Here is a 22,446-nt window from a genome sequence, read left to right as displayed (position 1 = left end):
TTTTAACCTTAAGCTGGTAATCTGTTGACACTCTAAAGGAAAAGAAAAGATAAGCCACTACTTCAGAAACTACATCTGCAACAAATATAACCAAAAAAGAATCAGTGTTCTAGACTATGTAAAGAACTCTTACAAATCAATAAGAAATAGAGAAGCAAATATCTGCCTGTATAAAAATAGGCAAATAATTTGCAACGATGTGGATGAAAATAGAGGGTATTATGCTAAGCGAAATAAGTCAGAGAAAGACAATTATCATATGATTTCACTCATGTGTGGAATTTAAGAAACGAAACAGAGGATCATAGGGGAAGAGAGGAAAAAATAAATCAAGACGAAATCAGAGAGGGAGACAAACCATAAGAGACTCTTAACCGTAGGAAACAAACTGAGGGTTGCTGAAGGGGAGGGGGCTGGGGGGATGGGGTAACTGGATGATGGACATTAAGGAGGGCACATGATGTAATGAGCACTGGGTATTCTGTAAGACTGATGAATCACTGACCTCTACTTCTGAAACAAATAATACATTATATGTTAATTAATTGAATTTAAATTAAAAAAACAAATAAAAATAGGCAAATAATAAAAATATATATTTCACAGAAAGAATACTCATTAGTAACTAGGAAAATGCAAATGAAGACTATGATGAGAAACTATTTTAAACTATTAAATTACCAAAATTTATAAAACTTGATAATACTAAGGATGTGGCAAGGGTAAGAAGCCAGGGGAGCTTTTTATTCAATGTTACTGGGAGTAAAAACAGTCATAGCTCTTTGGAAAACACTTTGGCTTTCTGCTGTGAAACTGACCGACCCTTTGCATACCATACTATTCAAGAAGTTCTTTTGCGGGGCGCCTGGGTGGCTTAGTCGTTAAGCGTCTGCCTTCGGCTCAGGTCATGATCCCGGGGTCCTGGGATCGAGCCCCACATCGGGCTCCCTGCTCCGCGGGAAGCCTGCTTCTCCCTCTCCCACTCCCCCTGCTTGTGTTCCCTCTCTCACTGTGTCTCTCTCTGTCAAATAAATAAATAAATAAATAATGAATGAATGAATGAATGAATGAATGTTCTTTTGCAAGTGTATATTCCAGAGCAGGACATGAAGAGCAACGTAGATATCCATCAACAGGAAAATGGATCAATTTTGGTATGTTCAAAGATATCCCCCAAAGTGATTTTGACTGTTGAGGAAAGGAAGACTCCAAAAAACCTATTGTAAATTATTTCATGGAAAAAAAAAAAAGAAAATTGAATGGAATGATTCAGTTACTTGTGTTTGTTGAGTACAGCATCAGCAGAAATCAGTATGGCTGCAAGGCGACTCTCTCATGGACCACGTTTGAGAAGGATACATAAGAGAAATTAAGAAGGAAACATGTAATGCAGGATAAAAGTCTGGCTAGAACCTGTGGGTATAATGCAGCAAAGAGGCTGAATCTGGGGGGAAGAAAAAAACTCTAAAGACAGCAAAATAGTGCCTTTAAAGCTGTTTCTTTTGGATTGAGAACAAGGAAAGGAAAGGCCCAGTGCTCAGGCAGATGGTATAATGTTACGTGATGAAAAAAGGCAGAATTTCCAACTCTCAGCTTCTATGTTTTCTTTATCAAGGAAAATGGTCCTCAATCTAGAAATGTTAAACACATCTAGAAGAGGGAACTGAATCTGGATGAGAAATCTAGTTAAGAAAAATGAGGTGAGAGCAATGAATTCAGGTTTCTAAGCCCAGGTGAAAGATGGTATATAGATTTGTGTCTTGAGTGTGGCATTACTCAATCCAAATTTGTTGAATGAACCAAATTAACCTCCTGGTGTTTGAAATAACTGGTAGATGTAACCTCTGTCTTTGGAAACCCATGGAGAATTCCAGAACCCAAGACTAAAGGCCAGTATATTCTCTATGTTTCACATCACATGGGAAAGAAATATGAATTCTGAACCTTGTCAAAATTCCAGAAAGGATTATTAAAGAAATTATGAATATTTAGAAAGAAATTTAGAGATTACTAGGAACCACTGGTGTTTACTGAGAAGCTGTGAAAACAAATGTCATTTCCTTTTCTGGGTGGAGTTGTGAGGTTTTCAGTGCCAATGGACATGGCAGACATTGTGAAGCTTGATTTCAGGAAATTATTTTACCAAAGTTTCCTGTAACAGCCTCATGGACAAAACATAGACATGTGTGCTGGATGATCGGGTGCACTTATAGTCTGTAGAACAGCCTCACCCAAAGCCTGAGAAGGGTCCCTGATGATGGGCCAGATGGCTCTGTTCTTGGTCCAGTCCCATCTGACATTTTGTTTTTCAATATTGCATAAAGGTCCAGGATGCCCATTTATCAATTCTGCAGAAATCCCAAAGCGAGGTCTGTGTCAGCTAGATAAAATATTCAAAAGATTTCCCTATGATGGAACAGAATAAACAAGATGATATTTAACAAGATACATAGAAAATCTTGACTCAGGTGAAGGAAAAGATCAGTTGTACAAATAGAACACGGAGTCATCAGACTTCACCACCGCCAGTGTGGAAAGACCACCTTTGTGTGCGAGGTAGTAAGAGCCCAATGAAGACACATGGCAGCTAAGAGACCTTTGCAGCCCTAGGGTGCTGGGCTAAGGTGCAGGAGGGTCTCTTCACTCTGAGCTGTTGATAGTCTGTTTGATTCAGACTCCCTTTCAGTTGCATCCTGGAAAATGACCGTTACCATTTATTGAGCTTAAACCACGTGCCGGGGCTGGGTTAAGGTCTTTGTGTGCACAGTGAATCCCGCTGCATTTCCGTAACAGATGAGAAGGCTGAGCCTCAGGGAGGCTACGCTAAGTGTTCAAGCCCATGTGATGGGGTGTGGAAGAGTGCAAGTTGGATCCCAAGTCTGAGTTTAAAGTAACTTTTATGTTCTATATGATCTCTGGTCTATATACTTTATTCTTTCAGTGTTGTCATAGCAAGGGGACACATTGTATTCTATTTGGCTGTGCAGTGTTGGGTTTCCCCACTGAACTGCAAGCTCCCCGTTTCCCTAAGAGTCGAAACCAACGCTTATTCATCCCTGCCCCTCAGCACCATGAACATTACTTAGAAGATTTTGGTACTCAACATGTTTATAAATTCATTCATTCATTCATTCATCCAAGAAACCTAAGGAAGAATAACATCTTGCTTATTTCTCTCCCTCCCTCTCTCCCTTTTAATCCTTTCTGTGTAAAACTTGACTTAAATTATCCTACTTGAGTTAAGTACAATCAAGTACATAAAGTACAATAAAGTACAATAGCCTTAGCATGACGTTCAGGGGCCTCTATGATGAGATCCTCAGACACGCCCAGACCTCACCCTGCACCCCTCCATCCCCCTTAGCCCTGCCTGATCTCTGTCTCTACTGCCTTCTGTCCCATCCCCATGTCTTTGCTGACATTATTCCTTCTTGGAAATGTCTTCTCCCATCCTCATTACTTCTTCCCCAAGTGTTATCCATTCTTCAGCATCTCAGGTCAAATACCACCTTTCTCAGGAAGCCAGGCTCACATCCTGACCAGGAAAACTCTCCCTTCTGCATTTTCCAAGAGTACTTTTTTGCTGCTTTGTTGTTGCAGGAGTTTCCTAATAGTCTATTTTATTCTAGCTCTTTAAATCCATCTGATTCAAAAGAGCCTTAAAAAAAGAGAGAGAGAGATGGCAGGCATTATGCCTTACTATGTCCAAATTTCTCATGATATGTAGCATTATCTGTCACTGTATCCCCAGTACCTAAAGCAGTATTCAATACCTATTCAATAAATAGGTGTTATTAGATGAATGAATGAATTTATGGATGGATGGATGGATGGATGGATGGATGGATGGATGGAATGGACAAATGAATGAATTCATCAGAAGTCAAGATCTGCATTATAGCACCAGTGTACCCATTAATTATATAATTTGGGGCACTTCATATAAATCTCTCTAGACTCAAGTGTCCATATCAATAAAAAGGTGGTCAGGAAGACAGGGAAGGGGGCGCCTGGGTGGCTCAGTCGGTTGGGCATCTGCCTTTGGCTCAGGTCATGATCCCAGGGTCCTAGGATGGAGCCCCGCTTCAGGCTCCCTGCTCAGTGGAGAGTCTGCATTTCTCTTTCTCTCTCCCTCTGCCTCTCCCCCGACTCGTGCTCTCTCTCTCAAATAAATAAAATCTTTTAAAAAAAAGACAGGGAGAAAAGGGAACTCATTTTTATGGATGACTTGCTAGGTACAAGGCAATATGCTAGGGATGTGACTTACCTTACATGCCTATAAGAAGGAAGGAAGGAGTGCAGAGGAGGGGGAGTGCAGTACAAGCAGCAAAAAGCCCAGGCTTAGGATAAAGCTCACTTGAGTTCAAGCCCTGGCTCTGCCACTTACTAACTGTGAGCTTGGGAAAACTAATCTTCTAAACTTCTGTTGTCTTCAGCTATCAAGTGGTGACAATAAGCAAACCTACTGGTGAGTCTGTCATGAGGATTAAATGTGATGTCCTATGTAATGCACGGAGCCCACTGACTGGCATGTGATCACTGCATAATAAACAGTAGCTTATTACTATTATATTGTGTGTCTTATTGCTCAGTTTAACCAATGAAGAAGCAAAGTCTCAAGGTCATGTATAACTTCCATCTGCACTCTTTTCCCCTCTGCCTATGGGACACTCCAGTATAATAAATCCGTCTAGAATGGCCATGAGCTTTGCAATACAGCCTGTGTCCTCATTTCAGGGTGAAATACTAAAAAGCCACCTCCATGTTGCTACTTTTGAAATATGCCCAGATTTTAACATTGTATTATCTAAACCTTTAGCATCTAACATTGCGTATCTAAAAGCAGTGTCAGTTTTCTCATGGTTATTCTTATGCTCAGTGAAGGTCATAAATCTAAGTTATAAGAAGGTATGACTATAACTCTCCGAGTGAGACTCAAAGCTAATAACATTTTTTTTTCATCATTTGGCTTTTCTTTGTGCAAAAAATGATGATGCCCATCACCACCCCTCTATGATTAAATGTGGCGTGGGTGTCTCTGCCCCATGAAGGGAGCCACACCCCACCTGGGCACTCAGTAATCATTTGATTTGGGAGAAAAAAGGAAGGAGGAGATAGTAACCAGCAGAGTTACTAGGCTTTTCTTTGGTGGAGAATGTGATGCATAAACATACAGAAGTTTTATAGAGAATCTACTAGTAGGCAAGAGAAGTTTCATTTGTGGCAGGACATTATCAAGATTATATGACCCTTGGAGCTGAAGGATTCCTACCCTCAGTGTCCAAGAGGACCTCTCCCCCAGGGCATGCACAGGGGGGTTTGATTTGTCAGGCCCGAAACCTGAGGCATCAACAGGCCATCAGGGGGCTGCTGCCTGCTGAGCCTTTTTCCGCTACAAACATGGCCCACCAGCGCAGCTCCTAAGCAGGTTGATCATGGGGAGAGAAATGCCAATCTAACGCATTTGCTGTTGATTTCTTAAGCAGATTCAGGCACACAAGATGAAGCACAGCTTTTGCAGGAATGGTTTAAGCTGGCTCTAGAGAAGAATAAATTAATGCGATATGAGTCGGAGCTACTGATCATGTAAGTAAGGCAACACAGATAACAGTGAGTCCTAAAAGCAAAGGGGGTGGGAGTGGGGTGGCTCGCCCTCCCGGGTTGAAGTCCCAGGAATTTTTCTCCTCGTGCATACAGAATTGTGATTGAGGCAAATTGATATTTGGTGTCTTGCATATCATGTTGACATTAGTGCAGAGAATCTTCAGTTGTCTGTTCTCTCTGTGGAGTCCTATGGCTAAAAAGGATGTCAGGTGATGGGTCTGGAGCTGGAGAGCATTTGGATAAGGTATTTTCAATCTGTCCTTGTCGCCCAGACTGGTGGGGGGGAGGGCATCTGCAGTCACACACCTGCAATGGGAAAGCATGTGTCTGGCCTCTGACTACGAACCCTGGGAAGGGCTTGGGGAGATCTGCCTGGCCATTTCTTTGCATATTTAACATACTGAGGGACTGAGACCTCTCTGGCTGTGCTCTCTGAATGAGAGGTTGCAGCCTGGAAGGAGATCAGAAAGTAGAGGTGGATCTTATTATAGAGGTGAAGTCCCTTGGCCAGATGCGGACATATCTTTGGGGGTAATCATTCAACCCACTACACTAACCTGACCCCAGAATGACACATATTCACCTATGTCATCACAAAAGTTAATGGACCTACTTGTTTCTTAGGGGCAAGGCTTTTACTCTAGACCAGCAGATCTCAACTGGGGGCAGTTTCACCCCCCCAGGGGCTATTCAACAATATCTGGAGACATTTTTGGTTGTCAAACTTAGGAGATGCTGCTAGTGTCTAGTGAGGAGAGACGAATAGTGCTACTTAACATTGTACAATGCACAGGATGCCCCCTCTCCTCGGCCCCCCAACAAAGAATTATCCAGCCTAAAACACCAATAGTGTCAAGATTGAGAAGTCTTGCCCTAGACCTATGGCAAGGCTCCAAGTCATCAAGAACACACGTCTGCTCCAGGCTGGCTGATCCCAAGAGAAAAAGGGTGTGAGCTGAGTTCACCTAGTTTCTTCCCAAATTTGCCTCTTCCTGGGTGAGAGTGAGTAAGAGTGGGGACTGGGGAAGGAGGCCAGGAATTACACTCTTTGAGGTTCATGGACATGGAAAGAAAGTCCAGGAATGAGGAAGAAGGCATCTTCCTTAGTAATTTTTTTTTTTTTGATCACTGTTTTTTAAGTTGATACACGTGCTGAGACTCAGAGCAACACTTGTTCTTGCCCCCCGACTGCAAAGCCCTTTTTTTTTAATAAAGATTTTATTTATTTATTTGACACAGAGAGAGACACAGCGAGAGAGGGAACACAAGCAGGGAGAGTGGGAGAGGGAGAAGCAGGCTTCCCGCTGAGCAGGGAGTCCGAAGCGGGGCTCGATCCCAGGACCCCGGAATCATGGCCTGAGCCGAAGGCAGACGCTTAAGGACTGAGCCACCCAACCCAGGACCCCAGGATCATGACCTGAGCCGAAAACAGATGCTTAACGACTGAGCCACCCAGGCGCCCCTGCAAAGCCCTTTTTACACAGTCATACCACCTGCCTATGGACCAGATCTGAATCACAACGTTCATTCAACAAAAACCTATCCAACACATTCTTGGTGCCAGGAACTGTGCTGGGTACTGGGGAGAGAATAGTGAGTGGGGCCACAGTCCCTATCTTCTAGGATCTCGTGGTTTCAGGGAGACAGACATGCAAACACACAGCACACCAGCAAGAAGAAAACATGGCGAGAGCTCCGTGGAGGCTTGTGAAGGTGCAGTCTGCATAGGTTCTCCCTGGGAGAATCAGGAGGACGGCGGCTCCCACTGCTCCCACTCGATGCCTGGCTTCCCTAGTTAGCATGCGGCCAGAGGGAACCTTCTCCAAGAGAGGCCGGAGGGAAGAACTCAGGCCTGGGAGCTAGACAAAAGCAGGCGGGAGCTCTGTTAAAGGATTGATTTTAGTTTAGACAAACATCTTAGACAAGCGACTTGAGTACTTTGGGAAAGTAGACGCCAAGACAGGATTAGAAGTACAAGAGACGGGGCGCCTGGGTGGCTCAGTCGGCTAAGCGGCCAGCTCTTGATTTCGGCTCAGGTCGTGATCTCAGGGTCCCGGGATCAAGCTCCGCGTTGCGTCGGGTTCTACGCTCAGATTCTCTCTCTCCCTCTGCCTCTCCCCTCCCCGCTCTCTCTCTCTCTAAAGTAAATAAATCTTTAAAAAAAAAAAAAAAAGAAAGAAAAAGAAGTGTAAGAGACATGGTGGGATAAAGGGGAATGGGAGAGGGAGTAAGAGGGAAGTCTCAGACCCTCTGTGGTCATGACACCTGTGAAAGGAGAGGGGGAGGAAAGAGAATTGGGCAGAGGAGACTCCGAACTGCAGTGCAACCCTGAGACCATCTCTGCCAAGCCAGAGGGAGCACCGGAGCAGAGATGCCATCAGGGGAGTCCAGCTCCAGGACTGCCCGCTGTGCTCTGTCATTGGCTGGGAGCTGCCCGGGGACAGCGTGGCCTGAGCACCACACTGAGTGGATTGTGCCTCAACAGTCAGCTCTCTGCACTCCGCCCAGAAAGTCCTCTCCTACAGGAAGCCTTGAGGGGTACACTTCCATGGGTGACCAGAGTGGGCCAAGAGAAGTTCAGGGTCAATAACAAAAGGCAGGATATTGAACATGGCAGGGATCTTGGCCCAAGTAGTAGGAGAAGTAGTAGAAATAAGGCAGCGATGGCAGAGCGCAGCAAAACGGCCCCCGCGCTGTGGCAGAGCTGGAAGGGAAGGCCCCGCGTTGTCAAACGCGGGGCCCTATTCTCAGCCCTTCCCCCCTTTGGTGTCTCTGTAGCAGTGAGCCTCTCTCACCTTAGCCTCTTTCTTCTCTCTCAAAACTCTCTCCTCGGGGTTTCTGTGATGCTGCCTTGCTTATTTTGATAGCTTTTCAGAGCTTTGATGGCTTCCTCCCTGGTTATATCTCTTTTGTTTGGCTTCTCAATGGAGGCATTTCCAAGCTCCTGTCTTCAAACTTTCCTTTCTCTATAGTCTTCCTTTTAGGGATCACCTGGTTCCACCCTACCATCTCTGAGCCCTACGACAGTCTGTGTGTGGTCCTCATTTCTCCTGAGTGCTCCAGAGTTGGGAACCTCCACATTGCACAAAGCCTAGCCTATCCCCTTGCACGCACATGGGATATCTCCAGGCATTGAAAGGTCAAGAAGTGCCAAACTGACCTTCACCGAGAACTAACTTCACTTCTTGACTCTGCTGTTTCTATTGGTGGAAACAGAGACCCCAGCTTGATGACTCCAAAGCATCACTCACTCTTCTTTCCACATCTCCTACCACCAAATGGATAGCTGTCTGGATGTTTTTTGCTCTACCTGGATAAAATGGCTCACTCCCGTCTCCTCCCCCTTGTTTTGTTGTTTACCATATTCAGAGATTTGGGAGATGATACTTGAAGTCATGTTGCCCCTAAGAGAGAAAAGAGTTTTAGATTGTCAGTCCTCTCCCCTGGATTATACTAGCCATTTCTTAATGATCCCTCTCGAGGATGGCCTGAGTGGCCTTCCAAACGCCCCCGGGGATCACATTCCAACCTTCAGCTGCTCCAGCGTCTCTGGACTTGAGCGTATCCCAGCAAGCCCTTCTCGGCTCCTTCAGCCCCGGACCTTTCCATTTAGAGAGATTCCAAGACCCCAGTTTTAATAAGAAAAAAAAAGCAAAAAGACTACAGCAGCTATAGTCCGTGAGCTTACTAGGCAGTGCTTCTAGGCAGATCTTCGGTATTTACAAGGTGTGAACGTTTTCTTACCCCCAGGGCCCAAGAATTAGAATTGGAAGATCATCAAAGCAGACTGGAACAGAAGTTAAGACAGAAAATGCTCAAGGACGGTGAGTATAGTGATAGGAGTTTGGGCCCCCATGAAGGACATTTTTCCCCGGAAAGGCACTTGCCCAGAGCATGCCGCAAATCCCAAAGCGGGGAGCTCTTCCCGGCTTGGGCGAGCAGCCTGGAGGCGAACGGGGAGGCTGGAGAGGTGCAAGCCCCCAGCCAGCACGGCAAGGCGCTCTGGCTTCGTTCACCTGGGCTGCAGGCAGCGCTGGACTCCATCCCACCAGCTAATAGAACAAAACCGTTCATTCACTTCCCCATCTATTCGGTTTAGAAAGACTTGCGGAGAGCCTCATGTGGGCCTGGCGTATGAAGAGCACCCCGGCTCTGGGGTCCCACTGGGGAAGCCAACGTGCAGACAGGTGACTGTGGTACACATTGGGATGATTGAGACGCCGCCCAGGACAGGGGCGCCGAGGAAGGCGGGCACTGGACGCCGTACTGGCCACGGCCTTCCCCACATGCGCCAGGCCAGGGCAACGCGCGTGAGAAAATGATCCCCACCACGAAGGAGGGAGAATGAAATGAATTCAGTTGACGCGCTGTCCTGATTTATGTGTTCATTGGCTCCAGCATGCTGGGCGTACTCAATGTTTTGTGACTGTGCGTTTGTGGGACCAGATCCGTGCATGGCTTTCCTGCACTTAGACCTAGGTCTAAAAGGACAAGTTCAACAAGTTCAGCAATTTCTTTATACCTCATGGACCAAACATGGCACCTCCCTATGGGGTTGCCTGGTACAGGGGAAGCACCTAGTAAATACTGGATATTAGTAAATATTAGTAATCATCGTGGTTGTTTTTACTTAGGCATTTTATCCCTATTTTACAGTTTAGAAAACCGAGTCTCAGCACGGTTGGCATGCTCAAGGTAAGTAGTGAGGGGGCTGAGATTCAGGAACAGACTACCACAGACTCAGGGTCTCCTGCTCTTTCCCACATAGTAGTGATTTGTAGACCTTCTTTATAGCAACAAAATTCTATTTCTAGCAAAATCCTTATAGGGCTGCACTATATAGAACAGATAAAATTGGTATACATCATTTATATTTGTCAGAAGGGCTCAGATGAGTCCGTTGATGAGAAGCCAACATTGAGAAAGGAATTTTTTTTCTGTGTTGATTATCAAATAAGGACCAACACTGGACTAGACCTAGATTAACAAACCATACAGCATAATATCTGATTTACACACCTAATAAAAATTTAAATTTGCTCCATTTCAGGATGGTAAAATGAATACCACCAACAGACCCCATTAGCCACCTTTGAATTTTCTTTTCTTTTTTTTTTTTTTTTTAATTTTTACTGAGGAGTGAGGATCATACATTTCTTCACACCTCTCAGGTGTACAAGAAAAAAAAAAGCCTTCTTCATTTTGACTATGCCTGAGCTCATCTTCCACAAAAGCTTTATCCCACTAGTTAGCAAGAAAGAAAAGAACTTTATTTATCCCTCTCTAGTAAGCTCAGTCTGACGCAATAATTTAAACAGTCCCTGTAGGAAGTGCTCAGTCTCTTTGGGATGAAAATGTTCCATCTTGGAGATGGCCACCTTTACCTTCTGCCCTTCTCCCTAAGGCCAGGTAACCAGGCAGGAGAGGCAGGTTTGTGTGACTTTGAGACGTTAGGTATCTGTGCTGGTTGCTTTGACTCACTGAGCCCCCACACAGCTGTGTCCTGTCATTGGGCCGCCATTCTCTCTGCTGGCATTTGCAGCCAAGGTGGGTAACTCGCATCCTCCACAGCCTGGCCCCTCCTTAGCATGCCTGGAGCCTGGTGGCATTCATTCCCTGGCTTACTCAGCCTCACCTCAGCACATCCTCCATTCAGCTTGGCCAGACGGTCTCCACTGTGGGACCACATCACTCCTCAACATGGGGAAGCCCTATGACCAGCTACCTTTGGCGACTCTGGGGCTGGTGGGCACTTCTGGGCCCCACCTGGGCCATACACTGCAGATCGAAATCTGGGGAGCCAGACTCAGACCATTCTCTGCCCAACCACAACGTACTGCCCCATGTTTACACATAAGGTGCCCTTCCAGCTGGCTTCTTCCCAGAATTCCAAACAAGGGGCAGGGTAAGAATCCTTTGGCCCCCAGTGTTCCCACCAAACGGTATGACATTTCCTGGCCCAGAGTAGAGAGGCTGGAGCACAGAGCTCTCAACCTCTGCTTCTCTCTTCTCTCTCCCATAAAACATGAGGTGCAAAGGGAACAGTGCTTCTCCCCCTTCCTTTTGTCATGTGTACCTTCTTCCTGACCCTGTCCTCAGGACTCAGCCTGGTGTGAGAAACAGTGGCCCTTATCTGCTCCAGGATCGGGCTCACTGCCTACACCCCAGTTTGTTAAAGGGAAGGGGCGAAGGTATTTATTATAAAGTCCTCTCCCAAGGCAGTAATCTGGTTGACAAGACTTCCATCTGCCTTAACATCTATTTTGACTGTCAGAGAGTCATTACTACCTGTTTCTTACTCTTTCCCTTCCTTTTATAGCAATCTTATGTCCCCTAGGCAATCGGATGCGTCAGGCCAATTAGGAAGAAGCTCTTGTACTCTGAAGGCAAAAGGGAAAAAATAGTTACAGTGGGGAGACACAGTCCCATTGGCCAACCAGAGCCTTATTTTGCTCTTGCCTGGTCGCTACTCAAAGGACTGAAATTTGTCATTCACTACAGATGAAATAGGATTCTCGTCATTGAAATCGTAGCCACCAATGCGGATGGTTTACTTGGAAACTTTGCACATGGATTTCTTTGTTGTAGTTCAGACATGTTTAGGGAACACAGCCTTTCTGTTGTTTTGTTGGTTTCTTCTTTGCGGGGGAGGGGAGGCTGGAGGACTTGGTCGGGGTTGGCTGATACTCTTTTCCTCCCAAAGGGATGTCCCCCTGTTGCTTTATATATATTCTCAAGATGAAAACCGAGCTGACTGCAGCACAAAGCACCTTCTTTGCTAATCTGTGGCTTTAAGAACAGTTCCCTGGTGTTAAATTCATTTCCTTGTTTTCTCCATGGAAATTAAGAGGCAGAACAAGTCCAAAACAATCAAGAATGCCCACGCCAAGAACCCTCTCCCTGGGCCAAATGTTACCTGAGGTCCCATGCTTTTCCTTTTTTGTTTTTTAGAGAGCCAGAAAGATGAGAAGGATCTGAATGAGGAGCGAGAAATATTCAGCGAGATGATGCAAGTGATTGAACAAAGGGACAGACTCGTGGACTCCTTGGAGGAACGGCGCATAAAAGAAAAGGCTGAAGACCAGCACTTTGAAAGCTTCATATTCTCCAGGGGCCGTCAGTTGAGCAGGACATGAGCAGGCCCAAGGTGGTCCCCGCCCCCGCCAGGGTGCCGGCTGAGGACGGATGGGGCCAGGCACGCCCCACACACTCACAGTTCCTTTGGCAGGATCTGCCGTACCTGGAACTTAAGGGATACCCTATTGCCGTCTTTTCTTAAACACTAAAATTCTTCCATATGGAGTACAGCTGCCCGAGACCCTTCCAGAGATTATAATGAAGAAAATACAAAGACTGTTATGAGATCGGCAGTCCCTTTGGCAGGTCTCACATTGGAGGTGACCTTGGCAGATGACCAGCATTGTTTTCCCAAGAAAGTGACACAGAGATCCACTTTCCTGCTGCCTTTATCATTTATCTTCCCAATTCATTGAGTTACACATCTTCAGATTTTTAAGAAGCTGCCTTTTCATTAAATATATCCATATTTGCCTTTTTTTGCATGGATGACCGGTTTCCAAATGTCAGAAAGAAGCAGCCGCAGTTTAAAGATTAGGTTAATATTTAAATTGTGTTTCCAGAGAAAAAGGAGAAACCTTGAGATTACTGATTACATAAAGCAAATAACTCATATAGCAGGTGTTAATTCAATCCAGGGTGAATTTAATTTACCAGTTGTATTTATAAGCCTTAATATAATATACATAAGCAATGAGAGTTTAATACAACATTTGAGCCTTAATTTTATTTAAAAAAAAAAAAAAAAGGAAAGAAAACTTTGTCCCTGGAAAAAAAAGCATTTCTAGAAAATGAATAGTTTTCCAGTGCTTTTTAATATAACTGTTGGTGATGGCAAAAAGGGAAACTCATTTGTTGATAAAGTACCAGTGAAGCTGGTGCAGTTACTGAAAACACACCCATTAGTGATCCAAGGTGAGAACGCTTTCCGAAGGCAATCTTCTCAGGTCCAAAGAGAAGCATCTCCTACACTCTCTCCAGGGATTCCCCAGGAACTCCACGGGGCAAGGACAAAACCACTTCTGACTTGACCGGGGAGCTGAGTGCCGTGATCCCATTTACACTGCCGGGACCAAATCCCAAACTGGGTCATGGATTTTTTTAAATGACATTTTCAGTGTGAAAAGAAAGCCAGGAGATGGAGTTTTGTGCACTGACAGGGGATTCCTGGGCCCTTCTGATGGGTCATATGGGAACCAAAGAAAACTGATCTGTTTTACATAGTGATCTGTTGTCAGAAAGTATTTGATTGTTTTTCCCTCAATGGGATTCTTTGAAGATTCAGGCTGTCGCTGACAAGAGACAGACTGAGGAACTCTTTGTTGTATGTTTGGCCTCTCTCATTTCTGCAAGTGTGTAAATGTGTCACTGAACAGAAGGTGCTTTGCAACAGTTGGCTCTGACCAGAGACCTGACTCTCCTCCATATAAGTTGACCATGAACCACTTCTGTCTGAGATGCTGTCCGCACATGCCAATCTGGCCAGCCAACAAGCCAGAAATTCGAAATGTAACTGGATTTCCCAAGCCTGCCAACATTTGGGGTGGGGTTAAATGCAACCTTTCCACGGCATACCAAAGTCCAAAGGTTGCAGTTCTCTTTTCCTTTCTACTTTCCTTCCTTCATCTTCCTTTTTCCTTTCTTTTAAAAAAGAATCAGACCTTCTAGTGCGTGAATTCTTCTATAAGGGAATATGTGCAGGCATCTATCTATCAAAACTGTGCCATTTGTGGCTATTTATTCTTATTTATTTATATATTTGGTGGAAATTGCTAATATGATTTCCTCTTAATTCTGGTTTTCCTGCATTATACTACTGACACTAAGATATTGGTATATAAGCTATTTAACATACAAATAACCCAGATGTTTGGGGCAGGGAGTTGTATAGTATTAAAGATTTATGGAGGTAGTTAAAATAATATTTTCAGTCATTAGGTATTTAAAGATAAGACTACAGATACTCAGGAATTTTATTTAAAGAAAAAAATTAATTTAAATAAAAAAGATATAGAACTTCAGTTTTTATTCTAGAATGTTTAGAAATATCTGAACCCAGTCTTTTCTGTCAGTTACATGAAAGTGTGCTATTTGGTGCTTGCGTACCTTTAACAGAGGATGCTCACATGTATAGTGTCTGGGTTGTTATTATACAAAAGAATTAATTGCCTCTTATTTTAATTTGTTCTATTTTCATCTAAAAGAAAGGTTCTCCCAAGAGGGCCAAGAAAGAAGGTGTTTCTTGGCCCTCGTATTCTGTTAATAGATGAGAGAAGCAATTTGTTCACTTTCTCTCCCAAAGACTATGTTCTGTGGTTTAAGGCTGAGTCTTATCTGGCCAAGTTGAAACATAAACCTCATATGTACCAGCCTTCTACTTACACCGGCTTTCAGCTTAACAGTACATAAAACCATTCCAATGAACACTTCCAAAAGGACACAAATGATGTTGCTGTTGAATTATTTTGAATAGTTCCATTCCTTATTCACAAATAATGTTCTAAGACCCTCAAAATGTGAAATACTGTACATTTTAAAGATAGGTTTTTTTAATGCAATATGAATAGGACTATGATGAAAACAACTTCTTCTGTCCCATAAAAGAACACTCATGATCGAAGCTGGACAACGTTAAGACGCTGGGTGAAACATAAAGCCCCAGTCTCAGATCATATTTTAGACGCAGGCTCGCACAGCTTCTAAGTTAAACTAAAGGGCTCATGATAGTTGCAAGTTAAGGATTTTACTTAAGATGGACTGAGAGGACAGTTCTTAAGCTTGCTCTTCCAAACCATTCATTTGTTGATCTGTTTAACAAATATTCTCTGATTGCCTACAGGGTCGCGCAGCCCCGAGTAGGGGCTGGCATAGAGGGAAGAATATTAGTCCTCCGCTCCACCCAAAAATAAATGCAAAGATAAGCAAGTACTACTCCCAAATAAATACAAAGATAAAGAACTATTTTTATTATAAGCATCAGCCTATTCCTCTCACATTTATCTCAAGCATAAAGACTTTTACCCCCAACAATTGCAGTGCTTCTTTGGCAATAAAAATACGTTCGTTTCTAAAACTGTGAAAAATAGTATCAAGTTGTACCGTTTCATTTAAACCTTGACTTTGGCAGTGCTAGGCTGCTTGGAAGCAATCAATGCTGAGATGCAGCATGTTAATTGCAGCTGAGAAAGGAAGTGGCAGGTGTTTCTAACTTTGATGAGCTGCAATGAAATTGATGTTTTCTGCATTCTGGAGGCACATGACAATTCAGCAATGTCTGTCTTCCCAGGAAGCAGATTTACGGGCTTTTCCTTCCAAACTGAAAATGGCAGTGAGTCCCACCCAGGTGGCTGATCAGAGAACTACCCCAGCAGGGCAGAGGTGGCAGGGGGCAGCTGGGGCTGCCACATGAACAGAGAGAGTGGCAGTCATTGGATGTGGTGAGCTCGAATGTAGTTTACTGTAATAGGAAGGTTCACGTACAGGGAAGCGTGTACTATCTCACCTACTGTTTATCTTCTAACCTCACTGCTGAGTAGCTTGTAAGAGATTAATCTGCTCCAACCATTGGGAACTATTCATGTGGACCGAAATGCGTTCCATGTGCACTGCTATAAATACTGAAATGAACCAAAATTAAATGGTTTTCTGTTAAAGGTATCAAAACGTTTTCATGTGGGCTTGGTCTGGCACTTAGGAGGGCAGCGTCCATTCCATTTCTTTCTTTGCAGTGAAAGGAACGGGGGAAAGCTTTGATTTCGAGTGGGAGTCTGTGAATTAACAGTTGGATGCTTTATTCCCACCGGGGCACCTGGAAGGACTTACCTGACTAGCAAATCCGACTGGATTGGGAAGAGGAGTGAAGTCAAGCCTCGGGTCTAATTTTTCCCACAAAGAAAGTGACCCTCAGAGCTGGGGAGGGGGAGAGATGGAGCCCATCCTGGTTCCACTTCACCGGTCCTCTTACCTTCTTACCTGGCCTGGCCTGATTTTGTATTACATTCACTCAGCAGGAATGCTCCCACCTGCACCGAACTGGCCTCTTTCTTCAGTGAGCACTTTCAAGACCGAGTTTGTTTGTTTCCACTCTTAATCCCAGTGCATGCAAATTTACATGAAATGTGGCCCCACGCACGATACACCAGAATTGCCACATCAGACTAACCCAGTGGCCAGTCCCCAGCATTTCACACCGAGTTTCCCCATTGTTGGAAGGCTTTGTCTGCTGATGGAATATTTGCCATGATCCATTTTTTTCCATTGAATATTAACAAAAAGTAAACATAACTGCAGATAAGAGCCCCTGTTTTGCAAGCGCTAACATTTCGGCAGCAGGGAAAGCAGCAGCTAAGGCCAGCCACTTTTGATGGCACTTTGCCAGTGTTCTTGTGCTCACGCTGGGGCTCATCTGCCCTCCTCTGGCTCTCAGAGCCGCAGACTCTAAGCCGTTAGCTGGCCCGTTTGCTGCAACTCACCATCCCTCAGCTTTCCGGGCATGCGTGGTAGTGTCATGCTCACTCCATCTCCCAGCTTATTTCTAGAAAAATGAAAAGCAAAACCAATGCTTTGGGCTCCCCTGAGGAGCCCTCAGACCCTGATCATGGTACTGGATACTGTGAATTCAGCTCATCTCACCTGCCAGGTGCTGTAATAACCTCTGTAAGTGCATTATTGCATTTAATCCTAAAGCAAAATCCTTCAGATAGCCCATTCTGGAGATAAGACTGAGACACAGAGGCTCAGCTTACCTGGTAGTCCAGGTACGAAGCAGTAGAACTGGGGCTAGACCCAGACGTCGGCCTCCAGAACCTGGGCCCTCGACCACCGGGCTGTACAACCTTACCCTGTGTCCCCACCTGGACCTGCACTTTGTTTTCCTGCTCCTTCTCTTCCCTAGATCAGTTCCCATAGTCACCTTCCCCCAGCACGTCAGTGCCCAGCTCTGCTCAGGGGAAATCTGGGCATGGAAGCCAAAGCTGCCCCTTTGAAGTGCTTTGTGTTTCCGTCCAGCCTGCATCTAGCTATACTCTAACATGAGAACAATCTTCTAGAACAGGTAAGTTACCTAACCTCCACCACCCCTCACAAACATCTTTCAATAAACATGATACTCTAGGAAGATGCATCTTGTTTATCCCGGGTGACCAAGTGTCCCTGACACATTGCCATGGACCTCAAATAGAGAAGCATGGCATGACATCATCAAATCCCAGGTCCCAAGGGTAGGGAAGCAAGAACACAGGGCTGAAGGGACGGGAAAAGGTGAGGACAGAGGGAGCGTCTTGGGGACCAGCTGGTTTTTGCAGGCCCTTAGATCAGGCAGAGGCAGAGAGGGGCAGGACAGGAGTCACCCGAAAACAGTACTCATGGTCCTGGGTGAAACGGAACCAAATAACCTGTTACTGGAGCAGCAGGTCAGAATACATCTGAATTTATTTCCTTTCTCATCCCCAGAATAATTGAAAATGTTGCCATAAGAATTTGGGAGAAATGCATGTGTGTTTGTGTGTGGTAGTCCCAACACCGTAAGTCTGTGACTTGAAAACAAATCAATAGCTCAAGAAAAACCCAACAAGGATGATCATTCCAGACACAGTAACCCGAGCTAAGAGTCACTATTTCAGGGCTCCAGTTCCAGTTCTGCCCTTGCTCACTGGAAGCCTCGATTATGCCTTGATGTCTTCATTTGTGAAATGGAGCTGAACCTTCCTCTCTTCCTCCGTCCCTCCCTCCCAGGTTCCTTGCTAGAGTCCGTCTGCTGTATCTAGGCTCCAGTTTTAACATGGGAATGGCCAGAATAGGACTTTGTCATTGGAATGCCATGGTGAATCTTGAACTGTTCTAATCCCAACAGTAGAAACAGAAAGCAACATCTCAAATCTCAGTAGAACAGGGAAGAATGGGGGCAGTTCTCAGGAGAGGAGGTAGAAGCTGTAAGCTAGGCCAGGCACCCCGCTTCCCAGTGCATTGTCACCTCCCTTTTGGGACTCTGTGTCTCCGAGCTGGCCTCTGCTGACCTCCTTGGCCAACGGTTTCTCAGGCACACCCTGAAAACACCATCTGGCCATGGTGACTGGCTTCCAGCTCATGGTTAGATGTAATATTTCTCACCTTCCTCCCTACAAGGAAATACCTAAAGTATAAATAGCCTTAATAGCTTCCCTAGCAAAGATGGGAGTGGAGACTTGTTCTTCCAGGCCACAGGAGTCTGGAGGCAGGTGTGGGAGGAAGGTGGATTACAACCGTGACCACCATGACCTTGCTCCTACAGTCATACCTGCCTGGGAAAGGGTAGGGGAGACAGTGGGAATAATATCGTGGTCTCTGACATGGACCACACACAAACAGAATCACTGGGACCCCAGGTATTCTTGCCTTGCTGGGTTGGAAGTGTCTGACCGCTCCTTTCTCTCCTTAGAAGCTCTGCCCCTGCTGCTCTTCTTCTAGAGTGTTCTCCAGTCCTCTGTTAGACCACTCGAATAGGAGACACTGAATTTAGAGCTCCATCTGTGCGTGTAGCGGGCCCTCAGCTACCATGCTCAGGTGAGGAATCCCCCTCTACTGTCTACAGTTCATTACGGGACTCTTCAAGGATAGGTAAGCGGGTCGCCTGTCTCCAAGATCTTGGGACACATTCCACCATGGCTGGATCAGAGGCCATTTGAATGGCATCGTCCTGTGTGATCCTCAACAACACCCCACCCCAGACCCCCATGGACAAACCAAGGCCGAGGTCTTTCAACTTTCCCTGCCCTGATGCCTTTCCCCACTCCGCCGCCCCATGCTGCCATCTGGCTGCCTTAGCCCGTGCGAGCAGCCCTCTTGAAGGACATGCTCGCTGGCAGCCTGGCCTTCAGAGGCCACCGCTAATACCCCCGTGTTCCCAAGAGGAACACTCACTAAGAGTCCCACTCCAGAGCCATTTTCTCTCTCACACATTCTTTTCATCCGGAGAGCACACTTTGCTTTCAGTGATCAAAGAAGTCCCCAGGAGGCTCTGGCTGCCTTCTCTTCACCACCAGCACGCCCGCCCCCCACCCCACCCAGCCCCCACTGCTTTGATGTGGTCACACAACCTCTGATTATTAATTAAGATCCAAACCCTTTGTAGAACCCTCTTCATGATCCTCAGGGGCCTCCTATTTTGTCCCTTAGACGGTATATTATTTTTGTAGGCAGCCATAGCGAAGGACTGCAAGCTGGATGGCTTAACAGAAATGTCTTCTCTTACAGTTCTCAATGCTAGAAGTCCAACATGAAGGTGTGTTCCCTGCAGTGCTTCCTCCTAAGCCTCCCCACGCATCCCTTGGCTTATGGAAGCATAATTCCATAGCTGTCTGTCTCCTGTGTATCTTTACATCATCCTTCTTCTGTGTATGTTTGTGCTACAACTTTCCTCTCTCAAGGACAGGGGTTTTACTGGGTTGGGAGCCCAACCTCGTCCAGTTTGCCTGACATCCTATTTTGACATAACTAAGTACATCTGCAATGACTCTATTGCCAAAGAAGGTCACATTTTGAGGTTCTGGGGTTAGGATTTCAATATATTTTTAGGGGACAAAACTCAACCCATAACAGATGGTATTCACGTATGGGAAATAGAAAACTTCCCCCGTGAAAACCTCTTCCATGTTGACTGTAGCTTAATTTGAGATTCTTGTTTTACCTCTATCTCCTGGGCTTTTAATCTGTACAACAACAACAAAAGTAACACAGCAAAAGAAAAAGAAAACAGAATGCAAAAACAAGTTGCTTAAATATGACAGATGTAGATCACAAATACAATTTATGAAATCTGAATGGAGCACGCAGACTCCAATTTTCTCTCCATTATCTTACTATAGTTACTCTTTTACTATTCTTTAATGGCTACTCTAGAGGCTACAACACGATTGCTTAATTTATCAAAGTCCAATATAAACTGTTACCTTTACTTCTTCCCAGACAGTGCCTGGACCTTGCAACTCTAACTCTGTTTACTCACTTCCCAGTTGAAATGATGTCGCTTTTGTGTATTTTAATTTGATTTCTATATTTTTTAAACCAAGACATTATGATTATTTTATTTAGTTAATATCCTTTTGAATTTACCCTTTTATTTGTGCTTTCTTCTTCCCTGTGTCACGAAGCTTCCATCTGAAATGATTTTATGTCATATACTTTACTTCTGTTTGGGTCTGCTATTAACAATTTTTTCAGTTGTGCTTTTTAATGTAAATGCCTTTATTTTCTCTTTGTCTACCAAAGGGCAGTCTTCTGGAGTCCCAAACTAAAGCAAGGTGGGGGCGGGGAGGTTCCCGGGGTGGGGGGTCCCTGGTTTTGTGGCCCCTGAACATTTGCCTACTTATCCTTATGAGCTTGGCAGTTGTCCTGCTCAACCTCCCAGCTTCTCAGCTGCCTCTTCTGAAACTGGGGAGGAAAAAGACCCAGGTGATGGGCTCACTTCTCTGGGGCCCCTTCTCCGAGATTGTGTCCCGTAAGCTTTCAAATGCTCTCAAGAAGATTTACTTTACACTCAATGTCCAGCTTTTCCAGTTGTTCTCAGTGGGAGGCTTGGCCTGTGTTATGTAGTCTGACGACATGAGAAACTGAATACCCCTTTTCCATCTATGTGTTAGGATTCCTGGAAGCTGTCACATAACACTTTGGTCACATCCCATAGGTCAAAGTTTAGTCATGTGACTGCACCTAGCTGGAAAATATAGTCTTTATTCTGAGCAACCACAGCCTAGCTGAAAATTGTGGGTTCTACAGATATTTTGGGAGAATGGATTCTAAGTACTATAGTATTAATCTCTCAGTTATCAGCTATGTGATCTGAAGCAAGTTATTTAAACTATCTGAGTTTCAAGTTACTCACCTGTAAAATGGAGGTAATGGTATCATTTATAGTCTCCAATGAAATGTAATAATCAACACTGTATTGCGCTAAGACTTGTTATCTGCTAGGCACTGAGCTAAGTAGTTTATTTACACTCTTTTGATCTTCCCAATAACCTTATGAGGCAAGTGCTCTTTGTTTGCATTATGATGAGAAACCTGAGACACAGAGATGTTAAATCACTTGCACAAGATTGCACAGATATTTGACTGCAGAATGGCGATTCAAGCCCCAAACCTTCACCACTGCCTGCGCCTCCCTTGTAAATTACAACACCCCCGCCCTGTGGGAATTGCTAAGGGAAGATCGAAGGACCAGGATGGGAACGATGCCGGGTGGCTGAGAGCAGCACATGTTCCGCTAGAAAAATGATCTCCTAAGGGAAGGTCTGGGGACAGAAGTGACCTAGTTTGAGGACAGTGATGTGTGGGCCACTGAGGGAGTTGCAGAAGGAGACCATGGAGATAAAAGGGACCCTAAAGGGCACGCTATGGACTGGTAATGTCATGGCGTCATTGTATATTGAAGAAGCATATATGTATAGAAAATTGTTGAAATTATTTAAGTGCGCGTTCCATGAATTTCCAAAGTGAATACGCCCATGTCACCAGGACCCAGATCAAGAAAAAGAACACGACCAGTCCATAGCCTCCCACCCACCCTGTCCCATTCTAGTCACTACCCCTCCCAAGGTTCATCATTATCCTGACTTCTAACATCAGAGATCAGTTTTGCCTGTTTTTGAACTTTATATGAATAGAATGACAGAGTATATGCTCTTTTTGCGTCAGATTTCTTTTCAATATTGTGAGCTACCTTTCTGTTGCAACTTGTGGTTACAAATTGTTCACTCTCCTTGCTGTATAATATCCCATTGTGTGACTATC

General features: G+C 44.9%; 1 protein-coding gene across 1 annotated transcript in view; it reads left to right on the top strand.

Annotated features, from left to right (window-relative positions):
* The window catches only part of MICALCL (MICAL C-terminal like), a 65,905-nt gene extending 48,103 nt beyond the window's left edge, over positions 1 to 17,802 (top strand). Inside the window, exons 8-10 of the mRNA XM_034995506.1 lie at positions 5,487 to 5,586; positions 9,355 to 9,428; positions 12,556 to 17,802. Coding sequence (XP_034851397.1) covers positions 5,487 to 5,586; positions 9,355 to 9,428; positions 12,556 to 12,740 — 359 coding nt within the window. The 3' untranslated portion in view covers positions 12,741 to 17,802. The remainder of the gene's footprint in view (positions 1 to 5,486; positions 5,587 to 9,354; positions 9,429 to 12,555) is intronic.
* Positions 17,803 to 22,446: the final 4,644 nt, after the last annotated feature.

The sequence above is a fragment of the Mirounga leonina genome, unplaced genomic scaffold (genome assembly GCF_011800145.1).
Source record: "Mirounga leonina isolate KUSES-001 unplaced genomic scaffold, KU_Mleo_1.0 Mir_92, whole genome shotgun sequence".
Lineage (NCBI taxonomy): Eukaryota > Metazoa > Chordata > Mammalia > Carnivora > Phocidae > Mirounga > Mirounga leonina.
The sequence above is the reverse complement of the archived record's forward strand: the minus strand, read 5'-3'. Positions and strand labels throughout refer to the sequence as shown.